The sequence below is a fragment of the Thalassophryne amazonica genome, chromosome 15, assembly GCF_902500255.1.
Source record: "Thalassophryne amazonica chromosome 15, fThaAma1.1, whole genome shotgun sequence".
Taxonomy (NCBI): domain Eukaryota; kingdom Metazoa; phylum Chordata; class Actinopteri; order Batrachoidiformes; family Batrachoididae; genus Thalassophryne; species Thalassophryne amazonica.
The window spans coordinates 82,765,785-82,790,539 of NC_047117.1; the positions used below are offsets into that span (position 1 = coordinate 82,765,785).

Here is a 24,755-nt window from a genome sequence, read left to right on the forward strand (position 1 = left end):
GCAAACAGTATATACAATCTGTGTGTTTAGGTGAGAAGATGATAGGAGATAACTTCTCTGTGCTGGACCACTTTATCAGGGTGCTTACATCATGCAGGTCACATGTGTTTGACTTTGTTGGTGTTATGTCTCAACCTAGCCTTGCAAAGCCAGGCACTTATCCAGAATTTATATAACACTTAAATAGATCATTGTCATTTGATTGGTGCTTTGTATGTCACGTGATACTGATCATTCATCCCATTTGCCATTTTGTCCCATTTACTGTGTAATTTTGGTTCCGTACATTTTGTTCCATTCATTGCATGCCGCGATCACCTTAACGTTAAAGCACGGCGACGGCTCTTAGTTTAAAAACAAACATGGTGGGGTTTGTTTTGGTGACAGTGATTTGAACGAGCTTATTGATGTTGCTCATTCTTCTGACATACACACACACAAAACGAATCCAGTGCGGTGTAAGCCATCGGGAGGCATTTGCAGTATTCGCTGGGACGACTCTAGCTGAAGTAAAAGCGCTGTCGGGTAAAGAGCTCGAAAAATTTCTGTCACAATTTTTCGCTGGACTGAGGAAAGCAGACGGCAGTCGTACACAAAGAAGTCCATGTATGGATGATGCGGGCATCATCATTTTAAGACTGTGAGAGATGTTGATATTGGATTGGATTGCTATTTAAAGTTGGTGTTGGACTGTTTGGGACCTCTTCACCTCAAAGAAACAGTGACACACCAAATTGTAAGTCCCCTTTCTCTTGTTTATAAATTAATAAAATATCAAATGACAAGGATCTATTTTAGGTGTTATATAAAACAAATAATGAAGGATTTTTCATTTGTGCAATGGTAAGAATACCAAACATATTCTTACCATTGCACTCATAGACATTCATTACTTGTATATCATAGAGCCTTGGTCACATTTCTAATTCTCCTCCTGCTGAGTCTTTTTCTATAAGTTACACTTTTTTATTCGGGTTTCTTTACAGTTGATCAGAGCGATTTCTCCCAAGTAAAAAGAAAATGCAATTTAGTTGAATGTACATAGATTTGTTTCAGTTGGTGAGCTGCTGAATGAATGCAGTTGTTTAGGTTTTGGACACTTTTATTGCAGCACGAAGCATATGAAGCAGCTGAAATAAAGACAAAAGTAGCCAAACAGCCATGTTGATAATATAATTATTTGGGTTTTTGCTAAACGTAGGGATGGCTGCAAGTTGAAAGAGACAAACGGCAGCAGTCAGCTGTAATAAAGGCAAGCCGTAGATCGCCGCCTCCTTTAAGACCAGCAGCTCATTAAAGTCTACTCAACAAAAGACAGAAACCAGATTGAAGCTGCTGCAAACATCAGCAGCACAATCAACACACAAATAGTCAAGAGGTTCAGTTATAATTAAAGTTTTACATCATGTGAAAACTGCCTTCATTTCTCACATATTGACTGAACTGTCCAGAGCTGTGGAAATGACATGTTAATTCTGTTTTCAGAATATACCAAAGGATTGTTTGCCACAGTGATGGCCCACTAACAGGGCAAATCACAGGGAAACGTCCAGATGGAGATCAATAAAATATCACATCATTACTTTTGTGAAATGTCTGGTTGTCATGGATTTTTTTTCTTTTTTTCTAACTTTGGCAAGAAGCATATTTTAAAAATACCTTTATTGCACATCCCACAAGCTCTAACTGTGGAATAAAGTGTTTCTCATGATTTTCATACTTTGATGTACCAAGTGAAGATTTTAACTAAGTTTCTGATGGACAGTGCAATGGAATAAATCCAGAACTTTGTGCACATTGGGAAAGAAAACACATGAATAATTGATCCATCTTTGTGCAAAGGTTTTACTCGATTAGTGATATGAGACAAGCATACTGCAAGAATATTTAGCATTACAAACATTTACACAAAATGAACAGTTATTTCCTCAAGTCTTTGAGCTGTACTGTCATATCCTTTGGCATCTAAAACATTTGTCATTCCTTCTCTCTGACTGTCAACATTAACACAGTATATCTAATATATAAAGCTGACTAGCTGACTGCGTGCCTGCCTGTGTGTGTGTTTGCTATGCACAGCCACAGTAATTAAGCAAGCAAACAATCAAACTTTGTATGGTGACTGGGGGCACCAAGGGGGAGGTTACTGTGCCCCTTAGATTGAAAGCCTACCTGCACCAACACACACACACACACAGTCAGTCTTACATATTAAATCACAACCCACTCAGTGGAGCCCTTAGTTTCGCAGTTCACAGGGTACTCGGGTCAGGTACGAGGGTATGTCAGAAAGTTTTGAGTCTCACACATTTTTCCCAGTCGGATATTACAATGCATCACACCTGATCTACATCAATGCCTTAGCTACTTATTTCATGTAGAATCATACTGCTCACTTCAAGTGTTGATTCATATCACTGTGTGGAAGAGATGTACCCTCCAGCATCAGTCGTGGCATTCTGCTTCACCAGGACAACGCACCAGTCCACACCAGCCGGGTTCCATGGATGCTGTGCATGAGTGTTGCTATGAACTTCTTCCTTACCCACCCTATTCTCCAGACCTAGCCCCTAGCGACTTCCACCTCTTTCCCAGGCTGAAAAAATACCCTCAGGGCCAGAGATTTGAGGGTGACGATGAGCTGACTGCTGCAGCGGAGGGCTGGTTAGGGGAACAAGATGTTGAGTTCTACCGATAGGGTATCAATGACTGGCAAACTAGATGGAACATGTGTATGGAGTTGGAAGGGGACTATGTTGAAAAATAAAACATGATAAATCCAAATATCTTGCTCTTTCTGTGTGAGGCTCAAAACTTTTTGATATCCCCTTGTAGGAAGCATCACACTTTAGGTACTACGTAGTAGCGTCTGTCTAGGGTGCAGTTTAATTGCAATCTGAACAGGCCGGTGCACGCTACGTGCGAGTTAAGGCGTGTGTTTTTTTCAGTTAAAATGTACCTGCTGTGTACGGCATGCCAGAGCGTTGTAGTGATATGACATGCTGTCACCTTATATCATCATTCACTTGAGTCTCATGAATGTCACAAATTGCTCCATGAAAATTAATGATGACAACATACACACAGTGCAATGCAACTTAATACACCTTAACTAAAGTGACATGAAATATACAATGACATGGCTAAAATTGTTCTTTATTACCCATACGTAGAACATTTAACTCAGCTAGTTGTAAATAAAGTGAAGCATCACTTTTCAAACTGCTTGTCTCTTAGCATATGGCTAAATTAGTATGTTTTAAGCTCAAGTCTTACTGGTGGCTTTAATTTTGTACAGTGTAAGTACTTCATACTCAATGTCAGCATGTGAATGTGCTGAAATACTTTATTTTGTGTAGCATCTACAGCAGACTCACCGCATCAGCAGACTCAGTGCATCAGCAACTCTATACTGTGCGTACAAGATGCATGTAAGTTGATCCAAGATTGTAAGCTGTCCTTTTCTTTAACTTCTTTAGATCAGACAGACATCTTCATGGACTGTGCTAATGACATTGTGATGTGTAGTGAGTTGGGACAAGGTTGAGACAAACCCGGAGAAGTGCACATACACTCTGGAGAGATGGGGAATGAAAGTTAGTACGAGCAAGATGGAATACATGTGTGAATGAGAGGACACACAATGAAATAGTCAGGTTACAAGGAGTAGCCAAGGTGAAGGTCAGTGCTTACAAACAACACCAATTCCAGTGAAGTTGGGACGTTGTGTAATATGTAAATAAAAACAGAAGACAATGATTTGCAAATCCTCTTCAACTTATATTCAATTGAATACACCATAAAGACAAGATATTTAATGTTCAAACTGGTAAGCTTTTTTGTTTTTGGGCAAATATTTGCTCATTTTGAAATGGATGCCTGCAACACATTTCAAAGAAGTTGGGATGGAGCAACGAAAGACTGGGAAAGTTGATGAATGCTCAAAGAACACCTAATTGGAAACAGGTGAATGTCATGATTGGGTATAAAAGGAGCATCCCCAAAAGGCTCAGCCATTCACAAACAAAGATGGGGTGAGGATAACCGCTTTGTAAACAACTGCGTGAAAAAATAGTCCAACAGTTTAACAACAGTGTTTCTCAACATTCAGTTGCAAGGAATTTAGTGATTCCATCATCTACAGTCCATTATATAATCAGAAGATTCAGAGAATCTGGAGAACTTTCTACATGTAAGCAGCTAGACTGAAAACCAACATTGAATGCCCGTGACCTTTGATCCCTCTTGCGGCACTGCATTAAAAAACGACATCACTGTGTAAAGGATTTTACCGCGTGGGCTCAGGAACATTTCAGAAAACCATCATCAGTTAACACAGTTCGTCGCTCCAAACCGCTTTGTAAACAACTGCGTGAAAAAATAGTCCAACAGTTTAACAACAGTGTTTCTCAACATTCAGTTGCAAGGAATTTAGGGATTCCATCATCTACAGTCCATTATACAATCAGAAGATTCAGAGAATCTGGAGAACTTTCTACATGTATGCAGCCAGACTGAAAACCAACATTGAATGCCCGTGACCTTTGATCCCTCTTGCGGCACTGCATTAAAAACCGACATCACTGTGTAAAGGATTTTACCGCATGGGCTCAGGAACATTTCAGAAAACCATCATCAGTTAACACAGTTCGTCGTTCCATCTACAAGTGCAAGTTAAAACTCTACCATGCAAAGTGAAAGCCATAAATCAACAACATCCAGAAATGCCGCCGCCTTCTCTGGGCCCGAGCTCATTTGAAATGGACAGATGCAAAGTGGGAAAGTGTGCTGTGGTCTGATGAGTCCACATTTCAAATTGTTTTTGGAAATCATGGACGTCGTGTCCTCCGGACAAAAGACCAGATTGTCCAGATTGTTACCAGCGCTAAGTTTAAAAACCAGCGTCTGTGATGGCATGGGGGTGTGTTAGTGCCCATGGCATGGGCAGCTTACACATCTGTGATGGCACCATCAATGCTGAAAGGTACATCCAGGTTTTGGAGTAACACATGCTGCCATGCAAGCAATGTCTTTTTCAGGGACAGACAGGAGGCAGAGCTGAAGATGTGATTTTCTTTGGGAGTGACATGCACAGACAGGTTAAGGAATGACCATATCAAAGGGACAGTGAAAGTAGGACGGTTTAGAAGCCAAATCACAGGGGCGAGATTGGGATGGTTTACACATGTGCAGAAGAGGGACCTAGGGTATATAGGGAGAAAGATGCTGAGGAAGGAGCCACCAGGCAGAAGAGGGAGAACAAAGAGGAGGCTTCTGGAAGTGGTAAGGGAGGACATGCAGGTGGTTGGTGTGACAGAGGAAGAGGACAAGGTGGAATGTTGATGGATTACCTGCTGTGGTGACTTTGGACCTTCCACTACTAGTCATCTTTGTCCACAGTCAATTTTTCAGGACAGTCTGCTCCAGGTCCTGCTCTAGATTCCACGGGTTTGGTGCCTGCGGACAACAGCATGCTAGACTGTTGGCAAGATGCCATGCCTGAAGCTGATGCAGCAGATGTTGTTTTGATTTCCTGTTTTCTGTTTCCTCAGCTTTGTAAAACTTTGTCAAAACCTTGTAACTGTTAGGATGGCCTAAAGCCACCTTGACACTTGCACAAATTTGATCCCCGCACTGGTATGAAACCTTGCATGCCAATGAGTAAACTCTTAAGTTGTGCGAGATCCTGCGCACAATGACATGCATTGACATGCAGTGTTTGCGAATAGGTTGTGCAATGTTCTCGACTAGTTGCACAATTGGCACAAAATTAATGTGTGCTAGAAATTTTTGAACATTTCAAAATTTTCTTTGTGCACACATTTTACACAAAGTTTATGATGAATTTACTCATTGGCACGCAAGATTGAGTGCCAGTGCGGGGATAAAATTCATGCAAATGTCAAGGTGGCTTAAGCAGTTGGTCACCCCTCTGAGTCTGGTCTGCTTGAGGTTTCGTTGTCAATAGTCAGAGGGAGTTTTTCCTTACCACTGCCACCTGTGTGCTTGCTCTAGGAGTTTGTAAGTTTAGACCTTACTTGTGTGAAGCACCTTGAAGCAGCTTTGTTGTGATTTGGCTTCAAATAAAATGAAATAAATTGAAATTGAAATTTAACTCTGATTATATTATATATACTCAACAAAAATATAAACGCAACACTTTTGGTTTTGCTCCCATTTTGTATGAGATGAACTCAAAGATCTAAAACTTTTTCCACATACACAATATCACCATTTCCCTCAAATATTGTTCACAAACCAGTCTAAATCTGTGATAGTGAGCACTTCTCCTTTGCTGAGATAATCCATCCCACCTCACAGGTGTGCCATACCAAGATGCTGATTAGACACCATGATTAGTGCACAGGTGTGCCTTAGACTGCCCACAATAAAAGGCCACTCTGAAAGGTGCAGTTTTGTTTTATTGGGGGGGATACCAGTCAGTATCTGGTGTGACCACCATTTGCCTCATGCAGTGCAACACATCTCCTTCGCATAGAGTTGATCAGGTTGTCAATTGTGGCCTGTGGAATGTTGGTCCACTCCTCTTCAATGGCTGTGCGAAGTTGCTGGATATTGGCAGGAACTGGTACATGCTGTCGTATATGCCGGTCCAGAGCATCCCAAACATGCTCAATGGGTGACATGTCCGGTGAGTATGCCGGCCATGCAAGAACTGGGACATTTTCAGCTTCCAAGAATTGTGTACAGATCCTTGCAACATGGGGCCGTGCATTATCCTGCTGCAACATGAGGTGATGTTCTTGGATGTATGGCACAACAATGGGCCTCAAGATCTCGTCACGGTATCTCTGTGCATTCAAAATGCCATCAATAAAATGCACCTGTGTTCTTCATCCATAACAGACGCCTGCCCATACCATAACCCCACCGCCACCATGGGCCACTCGATCCACAACATTGACATCAGAAAACCGCTCACCCACACGACGCCACACACACTGTCTGCCATCTGCCCTGAACAGTGTGAACCGGGATTCATCCATGAAGAGAACACCTCTCCAATGTGCCAAACGCCAGCGAATGTGAGCATTTGCTCACTCAAGTCGGTTACGACGACAAACTGGAGTCAGGTCGAGACCCCGTTGAGGACGACGGGCATGCAGATGAGCTTCCCTGAGACGGTTTCTGACAGTTTGTGCAGAAATTCTTTGGTTATGCAAACCGATTGTTTCAGCAGCTGTCCGAGTGGCTGGTCTCAGACGATCTTGGAGGTGAACATGCTGGATGTGGAGGTCCTGGGCTGGTGTGGTTACACGTGGTCTGTGGTTGTAAGGCTGGTTGGATGTACTGCCAAATTCTCTGAAACGCCTTTGGAGACGGCTTATGGTAGAGAAATTAACATTCAATACACGAGCAACAGCTCTAGTTGACATTCCTGCTGTCAGCATGCCAATTGCACGCTCCCTCAAATCTTGCGACATCTGTGGCATTGTGCTGTGTGATAAAACTGCACCTTTCAGAGTGGCCTTTTATTGTGGGCAGTCTAAGGCACACCTGTGCACTAATCATGGTGTCTAATCAGCATCTTGATATGGCACACCTGTGAGGTGGGATGGATTATCTCAGCAAAGGAGAAGTGCTCACTATCACAGATTTAGACTGGTTTGTGAACAATATTTGAGGGAAATGGTGATATTGTGTATGTGGAAAAAGTTTTAGATCTTTGAGTTCATCTCATACAACATGGGAGCAAAACCAAAAGTGTTGCGTTTATATATTTGTTGAGTATAGATAGAGATCTTCTTCCCTGTATGTTTTTCTCTGCATATCTTGCTCTCAGTTTGCAGCTTTTGTGGCTGATTTTGCCTTTGTTTACTACAAAATTGATTTTCTAGCTGCTGCAATGCTACAGTAAACAGGAAAAAGTCTGAAGCAGTCAGCTCTGTCAAAGTGAAATGTTTCCACATTTTATTTATGGCAACAACTTTGTTCAAGTCTGTGCCCCCCTAATCTGTGTGGACACATGGGGCTGCCATAGCGTATTTGCAGGGAAAATGTAGCGTACTCTGTGTCTGCCGTATCTTCTGACAGGCTCGGGGCCTGTACGTTCTATACCTCTGTGAAATCAGGATTTTTTGTCCTCCGGCTTCCCTTCTCCTCTTTCACACACTCTGTCATTCCTTTGCCTCAGTTATCAGATTGGGTGCAATTGAACAAAGCTATATTTTGTGTGAAACCAACTGGTGAGTTTCTGTTGTTGCAGCTTAAAAATGTGTTTTCTTTGAATATTTGCATTATGCTGTAGAGGGGGAAAGGAGGTGTAATTACATGGATGGCAACACTGTTCAACGAAGCCAGATGACAGATTCATTGCGGCCATCGTGTCGACTGAAAGCGCTGACCTGCTGTGTTCTTTCAGGTGGCAGCCATCAATCCGAGTCACCCGCTTGCCCAGATGCCCTTACCGCCCTCAATGAAGAACTGCATTCAGCTGGCTGCCTGTGAGGCCAGTGAGCTCCTGCCCATGAACCCTGACCTCCCAGCTGACCTCTTCACCTCCTGTCTCACCACGCCCATTAAGATTGCCCTTCGATGGTAAGTCACAGTTTTTTTTTATTTTGTATTTTTCCTGTCGTCTGTCACGATACTGCTTTATGACTTCCATTTGAACCTCACGACCAACCAGTGGGTTTGAAGGCATCCATCCATCCATTTTCTATAGCCATTATTCCAAGACAAAGTCACTAGCTATGTAAATGAAATTAATTAAGTTAAATGAAATTATTAAGTTAAATTTAATTATTTCCTACTACTTTATACACTTTTTATTTTAGTTTGTCCTTTATTTGTTTTATTGCCTGTTGCAATTTTATTGTTATTTTTAATTTATTTTCAATTTAATTTATTTCATTTATGTAGCACCAAATCACAACAAAGTTGCCTCAAGGCATTTCACAGAAATAAGGTCTAACCTTACCAACCCGTAGACCAGGGGTGGCCATGTTCGGTCCTCGAGATCTACCTTCCTGACACTCTTAGTTGTCTCCCTGTTATGCCACACCTGAATCCAATGAAAGACTCATCAGAAGGTAGTCCTCGAGGACCGAACGTGGCCACCTGCCCTAGACCAAGCACACAGGTGACAGTGGTAAGGAAAAACTCCCTCTAAGGAAGAAACCTCAAGCAGACCAGATTCAAAGGGGTGACCCTCTGCTTGGGCCATGATACAGACACAAATTACAAAACAATTCACAAAACGAACATACAGGAAATGTTGCTGGTGCACACGACAGGAGGGTTTCTGAAACAGACACCACACCCATCTCTGGATGGACCCACACCTCAAACAGAGAAAAAAAATCAGAATCAGGCATCAGAAAGACAACAAATACGAGGTCTGTCCGTAAAGTATAGGTCCTTTTTGTTTTTTTCAAAAACTATATGGATTTCATTCATATGTTTTTACGTCAGACATGCTTGAACCCTCGTGCGCATGCGTGAGTTTTTCCACGCCTGTCGGTGACGTCATTCGCCTGTGAGCACTCCTTGTGGGAGGAGTCGTCCAGCCCCTCGTCGGAATTCCATTGTCTGAGAAGTTGCTGAGAGACTGGCGCTTTGTTTGATCAAAATTTTTTCTAAACCTGTGAGACACATCGAAGTGGACATGGTTCGAAAAATTAAGCTGGTCTTCAGTGAAAATTTTAACAGCTGATGAGAGATTTTGAGGTGATTCTGTCGCTTTAAGGACTTTTCACAGTGCGAGACGTCGCGCAGCGCTCTCAGGCGGCGTCGTCAGCCTGTTCAAGCTGAAAACCTCCACATTTCAGGCTCTGTTGATCCAGGACGTCGTGAGAGAACAGAGAAGTTTCAGAAGAAGTCGGTTTCAGCATTTTATCCGGATATTCCACTGTTAAAGGAGATTTTTTTAATGAAAGACGTGCGGGCGGATTGCAGCGTCGGCTCGCAGCCGCCGCGACGCTCCGTCACAGGAAAAACACCTCTGTTGGAAGCCTTGAGGACAAGTTGGAACATCTCCAGCTGATAAACAATTTCTCATATACTCACTCCACTGAAAGCCATCAAAAGCCGCCTGGATTTTACAAATGGTTATCAACACGGAGGTGTTTTTCCTGTGCCGCCGCACCGCGTCGGCTGCGTCCCGACGCGCGGACCCGTCCGCACATCTTTCATTAAAAAAATCTCCTTTAACAGTGGAATATCCGGATAAAATGCTGAAACCGACTTCTTCTGAAACTTCTCTGTTCTCTCACGACGTCCTGGATCAATAGAGCCTGAAATGGGGAGGTTTTAAGCTTGAAACAGGCTGATGACGGCGCCTGAGAGCGCTGAGCGACGTCTCGCACCGTGAAAAGTCCTTAAAGCGACAGAATCACCTCAAAATCTCTCATCAGCTGTTAAAATTTTCACTGAAAACCAGCTTAATTTTTCGAACCATGTCCACTTCGATGTGTCTCACAGGTTTAGAAAAAATTTTGATCAAACAAAGCGCCAGTCTCTCAGCAACTTCTCAGACAAAGGAATTCCGATGAGGGGCTGGACGACTCCTCCCACAAGGAGTGCTCACAGGCGAATGACGTCACCGACAGGCATGGAAAAACTCACGCATGCGCACGAGGGTGCAAGCATGTCTGACGTAAAAACATATGAATGAAATCCATATAGTTTTTGAAAAAAATAAAAAGGACCTATACTTTACGGACAGCCCTCGTACAGTATAATTTGTCAGCATTAAGCAACAAGAAGAACAAAAGAAATACAACCCCTGGCAAAAATTATGGAATCACCGGCCTCGGAGGATGTTCATTCAGTTGTTTAGTTTTGTAGAAAAAAAGCAGATCACAGACATGACACAAAACTAAAGTCATTTCAAATGGCAACTTTCTGGCTTTAAGAAACACTATAAGAAATCAAGAAAAAAGATTGTGGCAGTCAGTAACTGTTACTTTTTTAGACCAAGCAGAGGAAAAAAATATGGAATCACTCAATTCTGAGGAAAAAATTATGGAATCACCCTGTAAATTTTCATCCCCAAAACTAACACCTGCATCAAATCACATCTGCTCGTTGATATTGACCCTATGCCATGACATTGACCCTATGTGTCTTTTTGCAAGGAATGTTTTCACAGTTTTTGCTCTATGGCAAGATGCATTATCATCTTGAAAAATGATTTCATCATCCCCAAACATCCTTTCAATTGTCCAAAATATCAATGTAAACTTGTGCATTTATTGATGATGTAATGACAGCCATCTCCCCAGTGCCTTTACCTGACATGCAGCCCCATATCATCAATGACTGTGGAAATTTACATGTTCTCTTCAGGCAGTCATCTTTATAAATCCCATTGGAACAGCACCAAACAAAAGTTCCAGCATCATCACCTTGCCCAATGCAGATTCGAGATTCATCACTGAATATGACTTTCATCCAGTCATCCACAGTCCACGATTGCTTTTCCTTAGCCCATTGTAACCTTGTTTTTTTCTGTTTAGGTGTTAATGATGGCTTTCGTTTAGCTTTTCTGTATGTAAATCCCATTTCCTTTAGGCAGTTTCTTACAGGTCGGTGACAGACGTTGACTCCAGTTTCCTCCCATTCATTCCTCATTTGTTTTGTTGTGCATTTTTCGATTTTTGAGACATATTGCTTTAAGTTTTCTGTCTTGACGCTTTGATGTCTTCCTTGGTCTACCAGTATGTTTGCCTTTAACAACCTTCCCATGTTGTTTGTATTTGGTCCAGAGTTTAGACACAGCTGACTGAACAACCAACATCTTTTGCAACATTGCGTGATGATTTACCCTCTTTTAAGAGTTTGATAATCCTCTCCTTTGTTTCAATTGACATCTCTTGTGTTGGAGCCATGATTCATGTCAGTCCACTTGGTGCAACAGCTCTCCAAGGTGTGATCACTCCTTTTTAGATGCAGACTAACGAACAGATCTGATTTGATGCAGGTGTTAGTTTTGGGGATGAAAATTTACAGGGTGATTCCATAATTTATTCCTCAGAACTGAGTGATTCCATATTTTTTTCCTCTGCTTTGTCTAAAAAAGTAACCGTTACTGACTGCCACAATCTTTTTTTCTTGATTTCTTATAGTGTTTCTTAAAGCCAGAAAGTTTCCATTTGAAATGACTTTAGTTTTGTGTCATGTCTGTGATCTGCTTTTTTTCTACAAAATTAAACAACTGTATGAACATCCTCTGAGGCCGGTGATTCCATAATTTTTGCCAGGGGTTGTACTAAGGTGATCGCCAGCCACTAGCCCTAAGCTTCACAAAAAATATTTATTTACGATCGGGGGTAACTTGGTGCGCTTTTTTTTGTTTTGTACAGCACTTTGGTCGACTGCTGTCGTTTTAAACATGCTTTAGAAATGCTTTAGAACCTGCCTGTGAATGCAGCGGATCAAGCAGAGTGCACTTTTTGTTGCGCACGTGTGTGTGTGTGTGTGTGTGTGTGTGTGTGTGTGTGTGTGTGTGTGTGTGTGTGTGTGTGTGTGTGTGTGTGTGTGTGTGTGTGTGTGTGTGTGTGTGTGTGTGAGAGAGAGAGAGAGAGAGAGAGAGAGAGAGAGAGAGAGAAGAGAAAAGAGAGAAGATGAAAGTAATCCATCTTCTGCTCCCACCCGACCGGCAGGTTATGGGCCGACTTGCGCATCACTGCAGGACAGCACATCAGGGTCGGTGATGTGAACAAACATGGCGCGTGGAAGGAGTGACACTCAAACCGCCAATCACATAAGAGATTCGACTTTAGGTTGCATCACTGACATGTGACACAACCAGAGGTCCGTGCCTGCTGGACAAGTGCAGACCTTCAAAATAAAAAAACAGCTAACAAATTAATGTCTTACATTCCCCACAAAAGAATTACTTCCATGTTTAACAGCTCCTGCGCATGTTGATGAAACTTTATTAATAACATTTATCATCAATAGATAGGGACTTTTGCCCTTCTTCCTCACCATGCTGGTTTTATTTTGAAGTGTTTCCCTGCAGTGACTTGACAGTAGAGTTTGGGAAACAGCAGAGTTGAAACACTGGAGTTTAAAAAGTACAGAATGAGGTTTAAAAGCAGAAGAAATAATAATGACTATGTTAAACTACCTTAAAGCTACGTTAGCACTCGGTAACATCTTCCAGTTACACTGCTTCTTAGTGTCTGCAAAAAAGGGGGTGTATGACATAACCAGGTACTTTAAAAATAGATCAATTGAAATAATCAATAATTACAGTAGCTTGCAAAAGTATTCAGCCCCTTGATATTTCACGCATTTTAATTTGTTTATGGCATTTCTGTTATGTGTCGGACGCAGCCCTGAGAACCGACCAGCGTTTGAAGGACCCAGTATAAAATAAGCAGAGCACGGTACAAAGGATAACAGAGTTTAATAAACATAACAGTGATGTGAAAAAATACAAACAAATAAGTGCGCGGTCTGGCGTGGCGGATTTGCGGTGTGCTCCCAGCAGCACAAAACGGTCCGGAGCCAGAACCAGTTCGTACCCAAGGACCCCGCCGACACCCCCCAGGTGGCCGCGACAAACCGAGTCTGTGAAAGAAGAAATCATCATGTGAGTCCACACTCTACACACAGAGAGACCACTCAAAGGTGTACAAACAGCAAACACTTCCTGGCTTAATTACTAATCAGCTTCCCACCCTGCAGGCATAGAACACCCTGTTCACAAAACTCCACTGCAGTGGAAGCTGATTAAACGACTACATACAGCTCAATATAATAAGGTGTGAGGGACACCACATTTACTGACTGTATAAATGTAAGTCACAAAATCTAACGTACCTCAGGAAGTGTGGTGACAAGCGTGAGACCTCACCCCCTCCTCTTTCACAGACCATGCATCAAACCTGGACGTTCTCTGCATCCACTGATGATGAGATGGCTCTCGAGACGACGATCTCACCCGTCTGGTCACAAGGTCGAGTCTCTGGCAAATACACACTGTGTACTCCAGACTTAAATGCTACCATGTTCCAATCCATGTAGATGCACCACAGCTGTGAGTCCTGACGAGCTGCACGTGATCAGCCTCAGGTGACCAGGGTGAGGTCCTGATAAACTCAGCTACACAGCCACTCAGTCCCAAATGCGCACCACCTGGGAGGAAAACCAACAGACAGAAACAAAAGACACACAAAAGCCAGCCAGGCACGCCAGCCACAACAATTTCAAATACAAAAAGTAATACTAAAGAATTTTCTTAAAAAGAAGACCTGGAAGTTCAGCTACAATTTGCCAGAAGGTACATCTGAGATGCAAGCCTAGATTTAATGTTTTGGTGAAAGAAAACCCTCCTCTATACCACTTCATCATGAAGCTGTGTAACTGGGGATACAAAATGCAAAGCATGCACAATGCACAGTTTCTCCATTCACAGCCACAGAAGCCTGTAATGTCTTCTGGGTTGTCTGGGTGTTTGGTGGCTTTCCTCATTCTTCACCTTCTTGCACAGTCACTCAGTTTTTGAGAACTGTCTACTCCACACAGATTTACCATAGAGTGTCATACTGTTTGTATTTCTTCATAACGGATGTAAATAAAGTTCAAGACATATTCAGTGACTTGGAAATGTTCTTGTATCCATCCCCTGACTTGTCTGAAGAAAACTGGCAATTAAACTGATTATTTGCAGGTATTATACCAAAGGGGCTGATTACTTATGCAACCCATCATCTTGGCTTTTATATTTTTAATTCATTTATATCAAGTTGTAGAGATTTACTCTAAGTTTGAGTGTAAGGAAGATCATTTTAGAAATTTTTATATTGAGAATCCTGATTTCTTTTTTGTATTTGAAATGCCTTAAACAAATTAAAATTTGTGAAATACCAAGGGGCTGAATACTTTTGCAAGCCACTGTATCTACATCGACTGATATCACCAGGTCCTCAAAAATAATCATCAGGTTTTCAAAACTTTGCTGTGATTTTTAAAATAGGAAACATGAATCACTGATATGATTTTAGCTGTACTGTGATTGTTAATCTTTGTTTATTTTTCATGAAATTGCTTATTTTGACAGTTGGAAGAAAGAAGATTGATCTGTTATGTTGTTTCATGGGCTGTTGAATGATTTTATTATTATTTATTTTATTTTATTTCAGACATTTATTCATGTCAGTGAATTTGACTGACATCATCCTGGACTTCTGGCCTGATGTTGAACTCATATGGAGTTTGAATTATAATCCAAGCACCTGGACAAAGAAAGCATGATGCAAAGATGAGAGAATAATGTGTTATGAGCCGTATAAATCCCAGTTTGAGTCCAGTGGAGCTGGGCGCTCTGCAACTACTGCAAATTTATTTCATAACTTGCGGAACTGGGAGAAACTCGGGGGCAAAGCGGTTCACACTGCAGCAGATAAACAGCAGCCAGTTAATTATTCATGATCCACGCTGACTGTAAGCCAGTTTGGGTGAAGTTTGTCTCTTTTTTTCAGAGGGATTTCAGCACTTCTGTACTCTAAAATGCTACTGGTAGTTGAAAATTCTGCTTGAGCATCAGTGTTTTGAATCAGATCCAGATCTTCCTGACACCCCCCCCCCCCCACCCCCAAAGATATGATACAAAGTTGAAATTAATGTGTATTTATCTGGGCACACACCTGCTCAGATGTCTTTCATTTAAATTTTTTGAGTTCTGGCCTGTTCTGAATCCATTGATTCTGCAGGCCTTTACAACTAGGCAGAATTTCACAAAAGGACACTGATTGAAGTGAGAAGTTGAATGACGAGTCAGAGTTTCTGATTTTGAGATTGTCCTGGATCAAGATTAAGATCTGATGACCTCCTGGGCTCTGCTATCACAAGTGTATATGTTTGCAGTGTCAAGTATTGAATTTCTAGAGAAATTTTCTTATCTTGTCTGTGAAGTTCATATCTTTGGTTTTCGAGATCAAGAGACCCCTGAATGTGCTTATGGAGTCATGATGAGTTCAATGAATAGACCTGTTTGGCTGTCTTCTTGGAACCTTGATCTGGTGTTTCCTACCTTACTGTTTGGCTATGAAACATGGATGATGACCAGCATCCTAAGGCATCAACTTGATGTCTTTTGTGCTAGATCTCTTGGGAGGATCCATGGTCATGGGATCATTAATGAAGCGATTATCCCTGACGGTGATTGTGTATTTTTGTGTAGCACCCCATCACTTATTTAGTCATATAGGCAGACGTTACTTTGTGATTCCTGTGACGATCATGGGGAGGCAATTTCTCTTGGGCCGTAGTGGAGATGGAGCTGAGTTTTATCAGACGGGTCTGCCCGGTACTCTGTTCTGGCGAATATATTCAGCTATGATGAAAAATGTAAACTGACATCATCTGCGGTTGATGTGAGGGTAATAATCCCTGCTGAGACTGCTTCAGTAAAATAGGTGAAAGATATTCAGGCAGAATGAGTTCATTTGGGATACTCGGCCGATCTGGTGGCCTGATGTAAATGTACAGTGATGCATCATTCAGAACATTGCGCAGACCGAGCTCCAAACTACAGGAGTGTTGCGTCAGCCAGTCAGCTGTGAGTGCATCACCGTCAATACTCAGTCATCACAAACACACATGGGGAATGGGAACTAATGGTTGTCATCGTTTGTGTGAGTTCCTGTTTTCAGTGCATGCTGTGCAAGTACCATAAACAAATATACAAGAATATATAATAAACTACACAATCCTTCTCAATGGCTTTGGGACAAGGAGGTGAGAAGGAGGTGGTGAGCTGGAGGTTCGAGGTGGATTTACAACCTGTAATAGTGGAAGAAGCGTTTCCATTGCAGTTTCGTGACATGTGACATTTTGAATCACATCATGTGAGCGTAAAAATGTGTTTGTGATAATTAAGGGTTTGTTGGAGAAATACACGTTTACATTTCATGTATTTTCAATTCGCCACTTGGCATTGCACAATTTGAAGGGTAATGAAATCTGCCTCCTGTCTTCATCAGGGGTGCCCAAATCTGCTCCTGAAGGGGCACCAGGAGCAGATGTTTTTCATTTGTTTGTTTTTTCACTCTCCCTGCTCTACTCACAGCTACTGTATTTTTCTGAGTATAAGTTGCACCTGGTCAAAAATGCCTCTTGAAGACAAAAAAAGAAAGAAAGAAAAAATATATTTAAGTCACATGGAGTTGCACCATTTTCTGTTGTGAAAGTGTAGTGACACGGACCCACAACAGGGGGCGCAAATGAACGGCCAATAGATGAGCCAAAAGGTAACAATTTAATGTTGTGAAATGTGCACAACGAACATACAGACAATCTCAGAATATAATTACAGTCAATCCACAAAGGTGACGTGTGGGCAGGCTCGAGGATAGAAGACGTCTGTCCTGAGAAGAGCCGGAACCACACGATTTCCGCCGCCACAGAACCTGGTGAATACTGGAGCCGCCAAGTCCCGAATTCCCAGGTGATCACCGTCCCCGACTGTCGGATCTGGTACTGCTGGCGAGAACAAAGACAGTCAAGTGTGGGTGTGTGTACACCCAGTAACAACAGCGGTGGGAATGCCACCTCCATCTCTCACTCAATAACTGCAGAGTACTGTAGATTCCTCACGGGAAAAGAGTGCCTTCAACGCTCTCTCAGCTTTCACCGACGGAGGTACCAGTACTCCTGCAAACACTCACAATATACAAATATTGCAATCACAAATGGCTGAGGATATTACCTCCAATGAAGTATGATATCTCGGCAACGAGGTGGAGATGACGTCTGGTCTTTATGGAGTGAGAGGACGTTGAGTAGATGGGTGACAGTTGTCAAGAGGTAATGAGTGACAGCTGTCACCCCCGGCTGTGTCCATGGCGGCAGCGCCCTCTCGTGCCTGAAGCCCACACTTCAGGCAGGGCGCCCTCTGCTGGTGGGCCAGCAGTACCTCCTCTTCTGGCCGCCCACACAGAACAATTTTCTGTATTATCATTTCTTTAATTTGGGATTTTGTGCATTGTTGTAATATACTCTTTATTATTGGCATTTACTCCTTTATTATGAGTTTATTTTGTTTAGTGCTTTGATTTGTGGTAAAATCCTATATAAATAGTCATTGTAGTTGTTACTGTTAATAACAAATGTCTGACTTTTTGGTATATAAATCACAGGACCTCACAAACTGGTGAAAGTAAGACCCTTCGGCTGCTCTCTTGTTTTTCAGTCGGGGTCGCCACAGCAAATCCGGGGTGGATCTGCATGTTGATTTGACACAGGTTTTACACCAGATGCCCTTCCTGACGCAACTCCACATTACATGGAGAAGTGTGGCAGGGGTGGGGTTTGAACTGGGAAGCTTCGGCACTGAACCCTAGCGCACTAACCACCTGGCCAAAAAATAAATAAAAATTGTGACTTACATTTTGGAAAATATGGTAATTAACTCTGACAGTTGTGCTCAGCCAATGAGGAAGCACCAGTGAGGTGTGAGTAGAGCAGGTAGACATGAAAACATGCAGGACAGATTTGTGCAGCCCTGGTTTAAGTACTTAGAGACCTGACTAATACTCATTGTGTTGCTGCTGAAATTCTGTTTATAAATTACTCACAGTGATTAAGTGAATCAGTAAAACTGTTTGACTTGTTGATGTTCAACTCTTGGATTAGGAACAGTAGAAGCAACTCTTCAAACCCAAGGAATAGGAATGGTGCAGGACATTACTGGGACAGGAGGAGCGGCCTTGGTGGTACACGGTGCTCCATGTGCTCTGCGAGGACAAACAATACTTTCCCAATTACAGGCAATACGAAATATCACATTCTGTTTGCGTTTTCATTTTTCCGGTCAAGGAGTACAGATTTTCAAAGACATTCCATCTTCTTATTTGTAGACTGTCCATTTCTAATGCACGCACCCCAACTGCTGTTTTATATACCGCTGTAGTGGAAGGATACCTACTAGTTACACACAAGATTACCAGCAGTTTTTTAAACCCCCTTTACACAGGGACGGGGTCTATCCAGCGATCCTTGTGCGGTCATGAAATCGTGACAAACACCGCATGATGCCAAAGAGGTGCTCAGCTGCCACCAGGATGTTACAAAGTCCTCTCGGTAGCTTATCACAAACCGCCATGATCGCAATGGTCACCATGAAGTATGAAGCTGCACCTGTTTCCGTAGAAGAGTCGCGAAGCCCAGAAGATGCACAAATGCCACACAGGCCATGCAAAAACACCTCACAGAGCACCCCATGATTGCCTGACAGGTGTACAATGACTGCAGTGTTTTTCACCGCGGCAACAGCAGGTCGTCCTCTGTAACATAATCGGAGTAACTTGAGTTTGGACTTGAATTCAGGGGGGAAAAGCAGTCTCAATTCAGTATGACAGCCAACAGCTGCGTAATGATTGGGCGTGTGTGCCGTGAGTTTTATGAATAAAGTTCATTTTATAAAGCCCCGTTATAAAGCACAAAATGAGTTCCTTGTCAGTTGATGTCCGTGAAGCTCGTCAGAAAGTTTTGTGCGTGTTGAAATCTGAACAGATCATGAGGAGAGATTTGTCTTATACTTTAAGTGCAGCTGATGGTTCATTCTGGGCTTCTGAAAGCTCCAGTGTCAATTCAGCACAAGTGGACATGCAGCTCATCTGTCACTCAAAATCCAGCATATATGTCAGAAAAGCGGCAGATCTCCATGGAAATGTGACATCATCTGTAGCGCACAAACTCCACGTGGGACAACAACATGCACAAACGCCACTGAAGCGGTTACATGGAAAGGTGTTCAGCTCTGTGGATCATTTTAAGCCTCACAACAGACTCACAACTGCTGACGTCCTGTGTAAAGGGGCTTTACAGTTCGCAGTTTCAGTTGAGATAGCAGTTTGTTTGATAGTCTATAGGGCCAAGGTTTTCAGTATCACTTAAGGGACTAAACAATACTTACAATCCAGCCTCAGTATTCCATGGCTTACACAAAATGTATGGTGGCCATTCCAGTGTGGTAGCTATACCCAGATCAACATTTAAAAATGCTTGAATTATTTTGAAAAGTACATTATTTGTCTGATCATCAATATTCCAAAAAAGGTATCGTTTGTACTATCTGTGACTGAATGTTATGGATTTATGGGGTCAAAACAGCAAAAATGGTGACAAAGTTCATGTTATTTTTATGCAGGGATCAAAAGTTAAAGTTGCTCCAATTATGGTAAAAACTTATGCAAGTTATTGGTTGTGCGAATCCAGTTAAAAAGTGGAATTGTTTTGACCATGTTGAATGCTACAGCTACCATCCTCTGATGGTCACCATACATTTAGGTGCCAGCCATGGTAAACTGAGGCTGGATTGTAAGTGTTGTTTTAAGTGGTACTTTTTCAATCAAAACTGGGTTCAGAAACTTATCTTTGCTATTGGTATCCTTGATCAGCAATTTGCCACCAGTCCTTCCCCTGATTTATTTAAGAAGTGTCTTAATCATCCGGTGGAGTTTGACCTTTTGATCACCGCTAAAAATGCTGAGTGTTTGTTGTTACAAACTTGTAGTAGTTACTATGAACACGGTGATAAAGCTAGTTACTTGCTCATCAGCTGAAGTGTCAGTCTACTTATAGACTTATATAATGCCTCAAATTAATAAAGATTTCAACACTATGGTTACACACTCAATGTAAATTAACGTGTTTAAATCCTTTTATTTCCTCTCGTATAAATCTGAATTTCCTGTGGCTACTACAATAATGAACCAGCTCTTGGCTAAATGTGGAATTTCTACAATTGACCCTGACAAGGCCAGTAAGTTGGATGCCCCACTGTTTCTTGAAGGTCCTCTATTACATCCTCTATTAAAGCTATGCAATCTAATAAAGCCCCAGGCCCCAGATGGATCTCTAATAGAGGTTTAAAGAAATTTAATGATAAATTAGGGCCCTTACTTTTGTCTGTGTTTAATGAATCCTTGGAAAAGGGTGGGCTCCCTCCCATGCTGACTCATGGTTCAATATCTTTTCTTTTCTGCAGTTTTTATAGACATCTATCTTTGTTGACTGCTGATGTTGAAGTACTCGCCAAATCTCTTGCTCTTCGGTTAGAGAGGGTTCTGCTTAGTATAATTTCTGAAGAACAAAATGGCTTTATTAAGGGGCGTCATTTATTTATTTAATACATGCGCTCTACTAAATGTAATTTATTCAACTCCTTCAAATTTACGAGAAATTGTAATTTCACTGAATGCTAAGAAGGCGTTTGATAGGATTGCGCCGGAGTATTTGTTTGCAGTTTTAAAAAATGGTTTTGGTGATAGCTTTGTTAGTTGGGTTAAATTATTATACACATCTCCACAGGCTTATGTTTGCACAAATAATGTTTATTCTGAATATCTCATATTAGAACGTAGGGCCACGTCAGGGTTGCCTTTTATCACAATCTCTTTTTGCTTTGACCATTGAGGTTTATAAAAGTATTAATAAATTTCCATTAAGGTCATTTCCAACCTTTAAGGGTGTTGTTCGTAATAATGTTGATCACAGGCTGTCATTATATGCTGAAGATTTGTTAATATATGTGACTGGCCCTGCATTTACTCTTCCGAGTATTCTCTCTATTTTAGATCACTTCAGTTCCTTCTCAGGATATAAACTAAATCTCCAGAAAAGTGAATGTTATCTGATTGAAAACAGCAGCTCCGCAAATCCACCAAGCTGATTTGCCATTTAAGATCTCCCGTTCTGCTTTCAGTTGTCTTGGTATTGATGTGACTGCCAATTTTACCCACTTATTGCCAAAACTAAATCTGATCTTCAGAGATGGATTACCTATTTCTCTAATTGGGAAGATTCATGCTGTTAAAATGAACATTTTGCCTAAATTTCTTTGTTTCTCTCGATTCCTTTATTTTTGCCAAAATACTTTTTATTCCTTGGATAAAATAATTAGCTCCTTTATTTGGGGTGTGAGACCTACACCAATCCGTAAATCATTGCTTCTTTTGAGACACATCAAAGAGGGGTTGTTTCAGAAATTTATAATTGTATCTTGGATCTCTGTGATCAATCAAAGTCCAAATTAAGGGCTGTTTGGGAGGGGGATCTGGGACTACGGCTCAGCAGTGAATGGTGGGATAGAGTTGTTGTTGAGCTAAGTACAGTTTTGTCTTGTGTTCGCCTCAAACTCATACAGTTTAAAGTCATTCATAGAGTCCATTTTTCAAACTTCAGACTGAAATCTACCTGGAGATAGAGGATAAATGTGGTAGATGCTTGAACCCATGTTGCCATTTGAGCCACATTATTTTCCTCTGCCTCCTGGTTACAACATTTTTGCTCAAGTTATTTTTGCATTCTTTCTACTATACTGATAGTTGACTTGCAGTATTGTCCATTAATTGCCATTTTTGGGTCCCCAGATCACTTCACGTATTTAACTTCTTTACAAAAAGAAATTATTAGTTTTTCATCTCTGCTGGCCAGACGACGTATTCTTCTGCTGTCGAAGTCCCCCAACATCCCCTTTACTTCACAGTGACTCCATGATATTGTGTCTTTCCTCAAACGAAAAATCAAATGCACATTTGAGGGGTAATACTGACAAGTTTGATCATAAGTGGAAACCTTTTCTTTCATATTTCACTGATTGGCCGCTCTTACCTGAGTGAGGGGCTGGGACATGTAGATTCGATTATCTTCATTTTTACTTTGTGTGGTGATTGAGCCGGGGTAGTTGGGTGTGTGTTGTTTTTTTTGTCTCAAGGTGTGTGTTTTCTTTGGGGAGGAAGGTGGGGTTTTGCAATTTTGTTAGATTTTTTTTATTTTTATTTATTTTGTGTATATATTAAGGGTGAAACGATACATGTATTTGTATTGAACCATTTCAGTACAGGACATTCAGTTATAATGTTTTTTCCTTGAAGTGATACATAAATATTGACACGTACGTCATCCAGCGTGTGTGCATGGTGTCCCTGGTCCACATAGAGAACTGAGTAATTTTATAACTTTTTCTTGAGATTTCATCACGTGTGCAGCCAGGATCGCATGGAGGCTGTGGTAAATGAAACGTTATTGAGGCGCTGTAACCTTTTTGAATTCTTGCGCCAAGACAGAGAATCGGTGGGGAGAAGACTCCTCTCCGCTAACTGATCTGACGGCGCAAAGTGCCGCAGAGTGACTTTTCTTCACTAAAATGCACAGGTTATACCTTATATTTACACTGTGTGTGTGTGTGTGTGTGTGTGTGTGTGTGTGTTCACACCGCATGAGGAGCGCAGCTTTCAGGAAATCAATTGACAGCATCAATTGACATATTTGTTGTTTATTTGAGAACATTTTATTTAACTTATTACCTGGCAGCACTTTGCAATTATTTTACTTGCCTGTTTGTATAATGTTACAATAAATTGTTGGTTTAAACAACAAGCAAATTTAGGTTTTGAATTTTGTTCCCATACTGTACCCAAAATGACCCGAACCGCGACCTCAAAATCAAGGTACGTATCGAACTGTGATTTTTGTGTATCGTTACACCCCTAGTATATATATGTAAAATATCTGGGCTCATGGGATATTTGGACTCATGGACTAAGCTGCCGTGTTGGAGAATAATTTCCACTCAGTTGAAATGCTGTTTGTTTCTGTGTGTGAGCTCTGAGACCTGTAAGTCTTCAACTGTTTCCCAAGATGATGCAGCTTTTGTTGACCATTAATTCATCGTGATCCCAGCTCCTGCTGTCATTTTTCTTGTCAGAGATGGATGAAACGAGACTGAAACATCCCGACACAGTCAAAGCCCTTTGTGTTTTGGTGTCAGTCACCCTCTGTTTTAGCAGTAAGAACTCATCATTTTCAATTTAGGTTGTATTATATGCTGGCTTTAGAGCTTTTAGGGGTGGGGATGGTGGTGGTCAGTTGGGTTGGGGGGGGCATTGTGACTGCATTTGGGGTTGTGTGAGTTATGGAACTCTGTGATGTTCCCCGATATTCTGGCTTGCTTTGGCTTTAAAACTTTAATGAGATGCATTGAGGGATGAAGGACGAGGTTCGCGCAGAAGGGGAATGGTTTGTAAGAGAGGAAGAGACAGGCGGAGTGAGTGCATGTGTACCTTTCATTGCTCACCTAAGCAGAAAATCATTACTGATGGAGCGCCATCTTGCAGGGATTTCCCTGCTGCTGTGGTGAAACATGAGGAGTGGAGGAGGCAAGCATCTGAAAATGGAGAGGGGAGAACCATATGACCCCAGGGCTTTGCAGGGGAGGATAGAAGCTCAACAGATGAATGAATAAACAAACGGGGCACTTAGCAAATTGTTAAAGAGCCAAATGTGGCCACTTGTGGAAAAATATATGATTTAGGATGTGATTCCACCATTGCCACTGGTTTGATTTGCGGGTGCGGCGCCTTCATTATTTAGCTGTTTAGGGAAGCGGCAGACAGCTGTGCAGAACCTCTCCTGAATGCAAATCAGATGCTTTTCTTTTCACCGCGCAGGCTTCAGCAGTCCTCCACATGCTGACGCTGCCTTTTGTGCACCATATTTATGTGACTGCTCCAACATAAACTAGACCGTGCTGAGAAAACGTTGCCCCATCTCCTCATTTCTTCCATTTTTGGCTATCTACAGACTTTTTGGTATTGTACAAAATTCTCCATTAAAAAACATGATTTGATTAAACACAAAAACAGACACATTAACGGCGGTAGTATCAGTTTTAGCAGAGTGTCACGGCTCTGTGTTTATACACGTACACAGACAAAGTCCGATCACAGTTTAAAATCTCCCCACACATTGTTTATATACACACACACACACACATA

General features: G+C 41.7%; 1 protein-coding gene across 9 annotated transcripts in view; it reads left to right on the forward strand.

Annotated features, from left to right (window-relative positions):
* Positions 1-24,755, forward strand: part of rptor (regulatory associated protein of MTOR, complex 1) — a 323,941-nt gene that overhangs the window by 142,062 nt on the left and 157,124 nt on the right. For 5 of the 9 annotated variants that reach the window (XM_034188053.1, XM_034188054.1, XM_034188058.1 and 2 more), the window contains exons 7-8: positions 3,360-3,431; positions 8,384-8,559. In XM_034188053.1, the coding sequence (XP_034043944.1) occupies positions 3,360-3,431; positions 8,384-8,559 (248 nt within the window). The remainder of the gene's footprint in view (positions 1-3,359; positions 3,432-8,383; positions 8,560-24,755) is intronic. The other 4 variants (XM_034188057.1, XM_034188059.1, XM_034188060.1 and 1 more) reach the window with 1 other exon arrangement.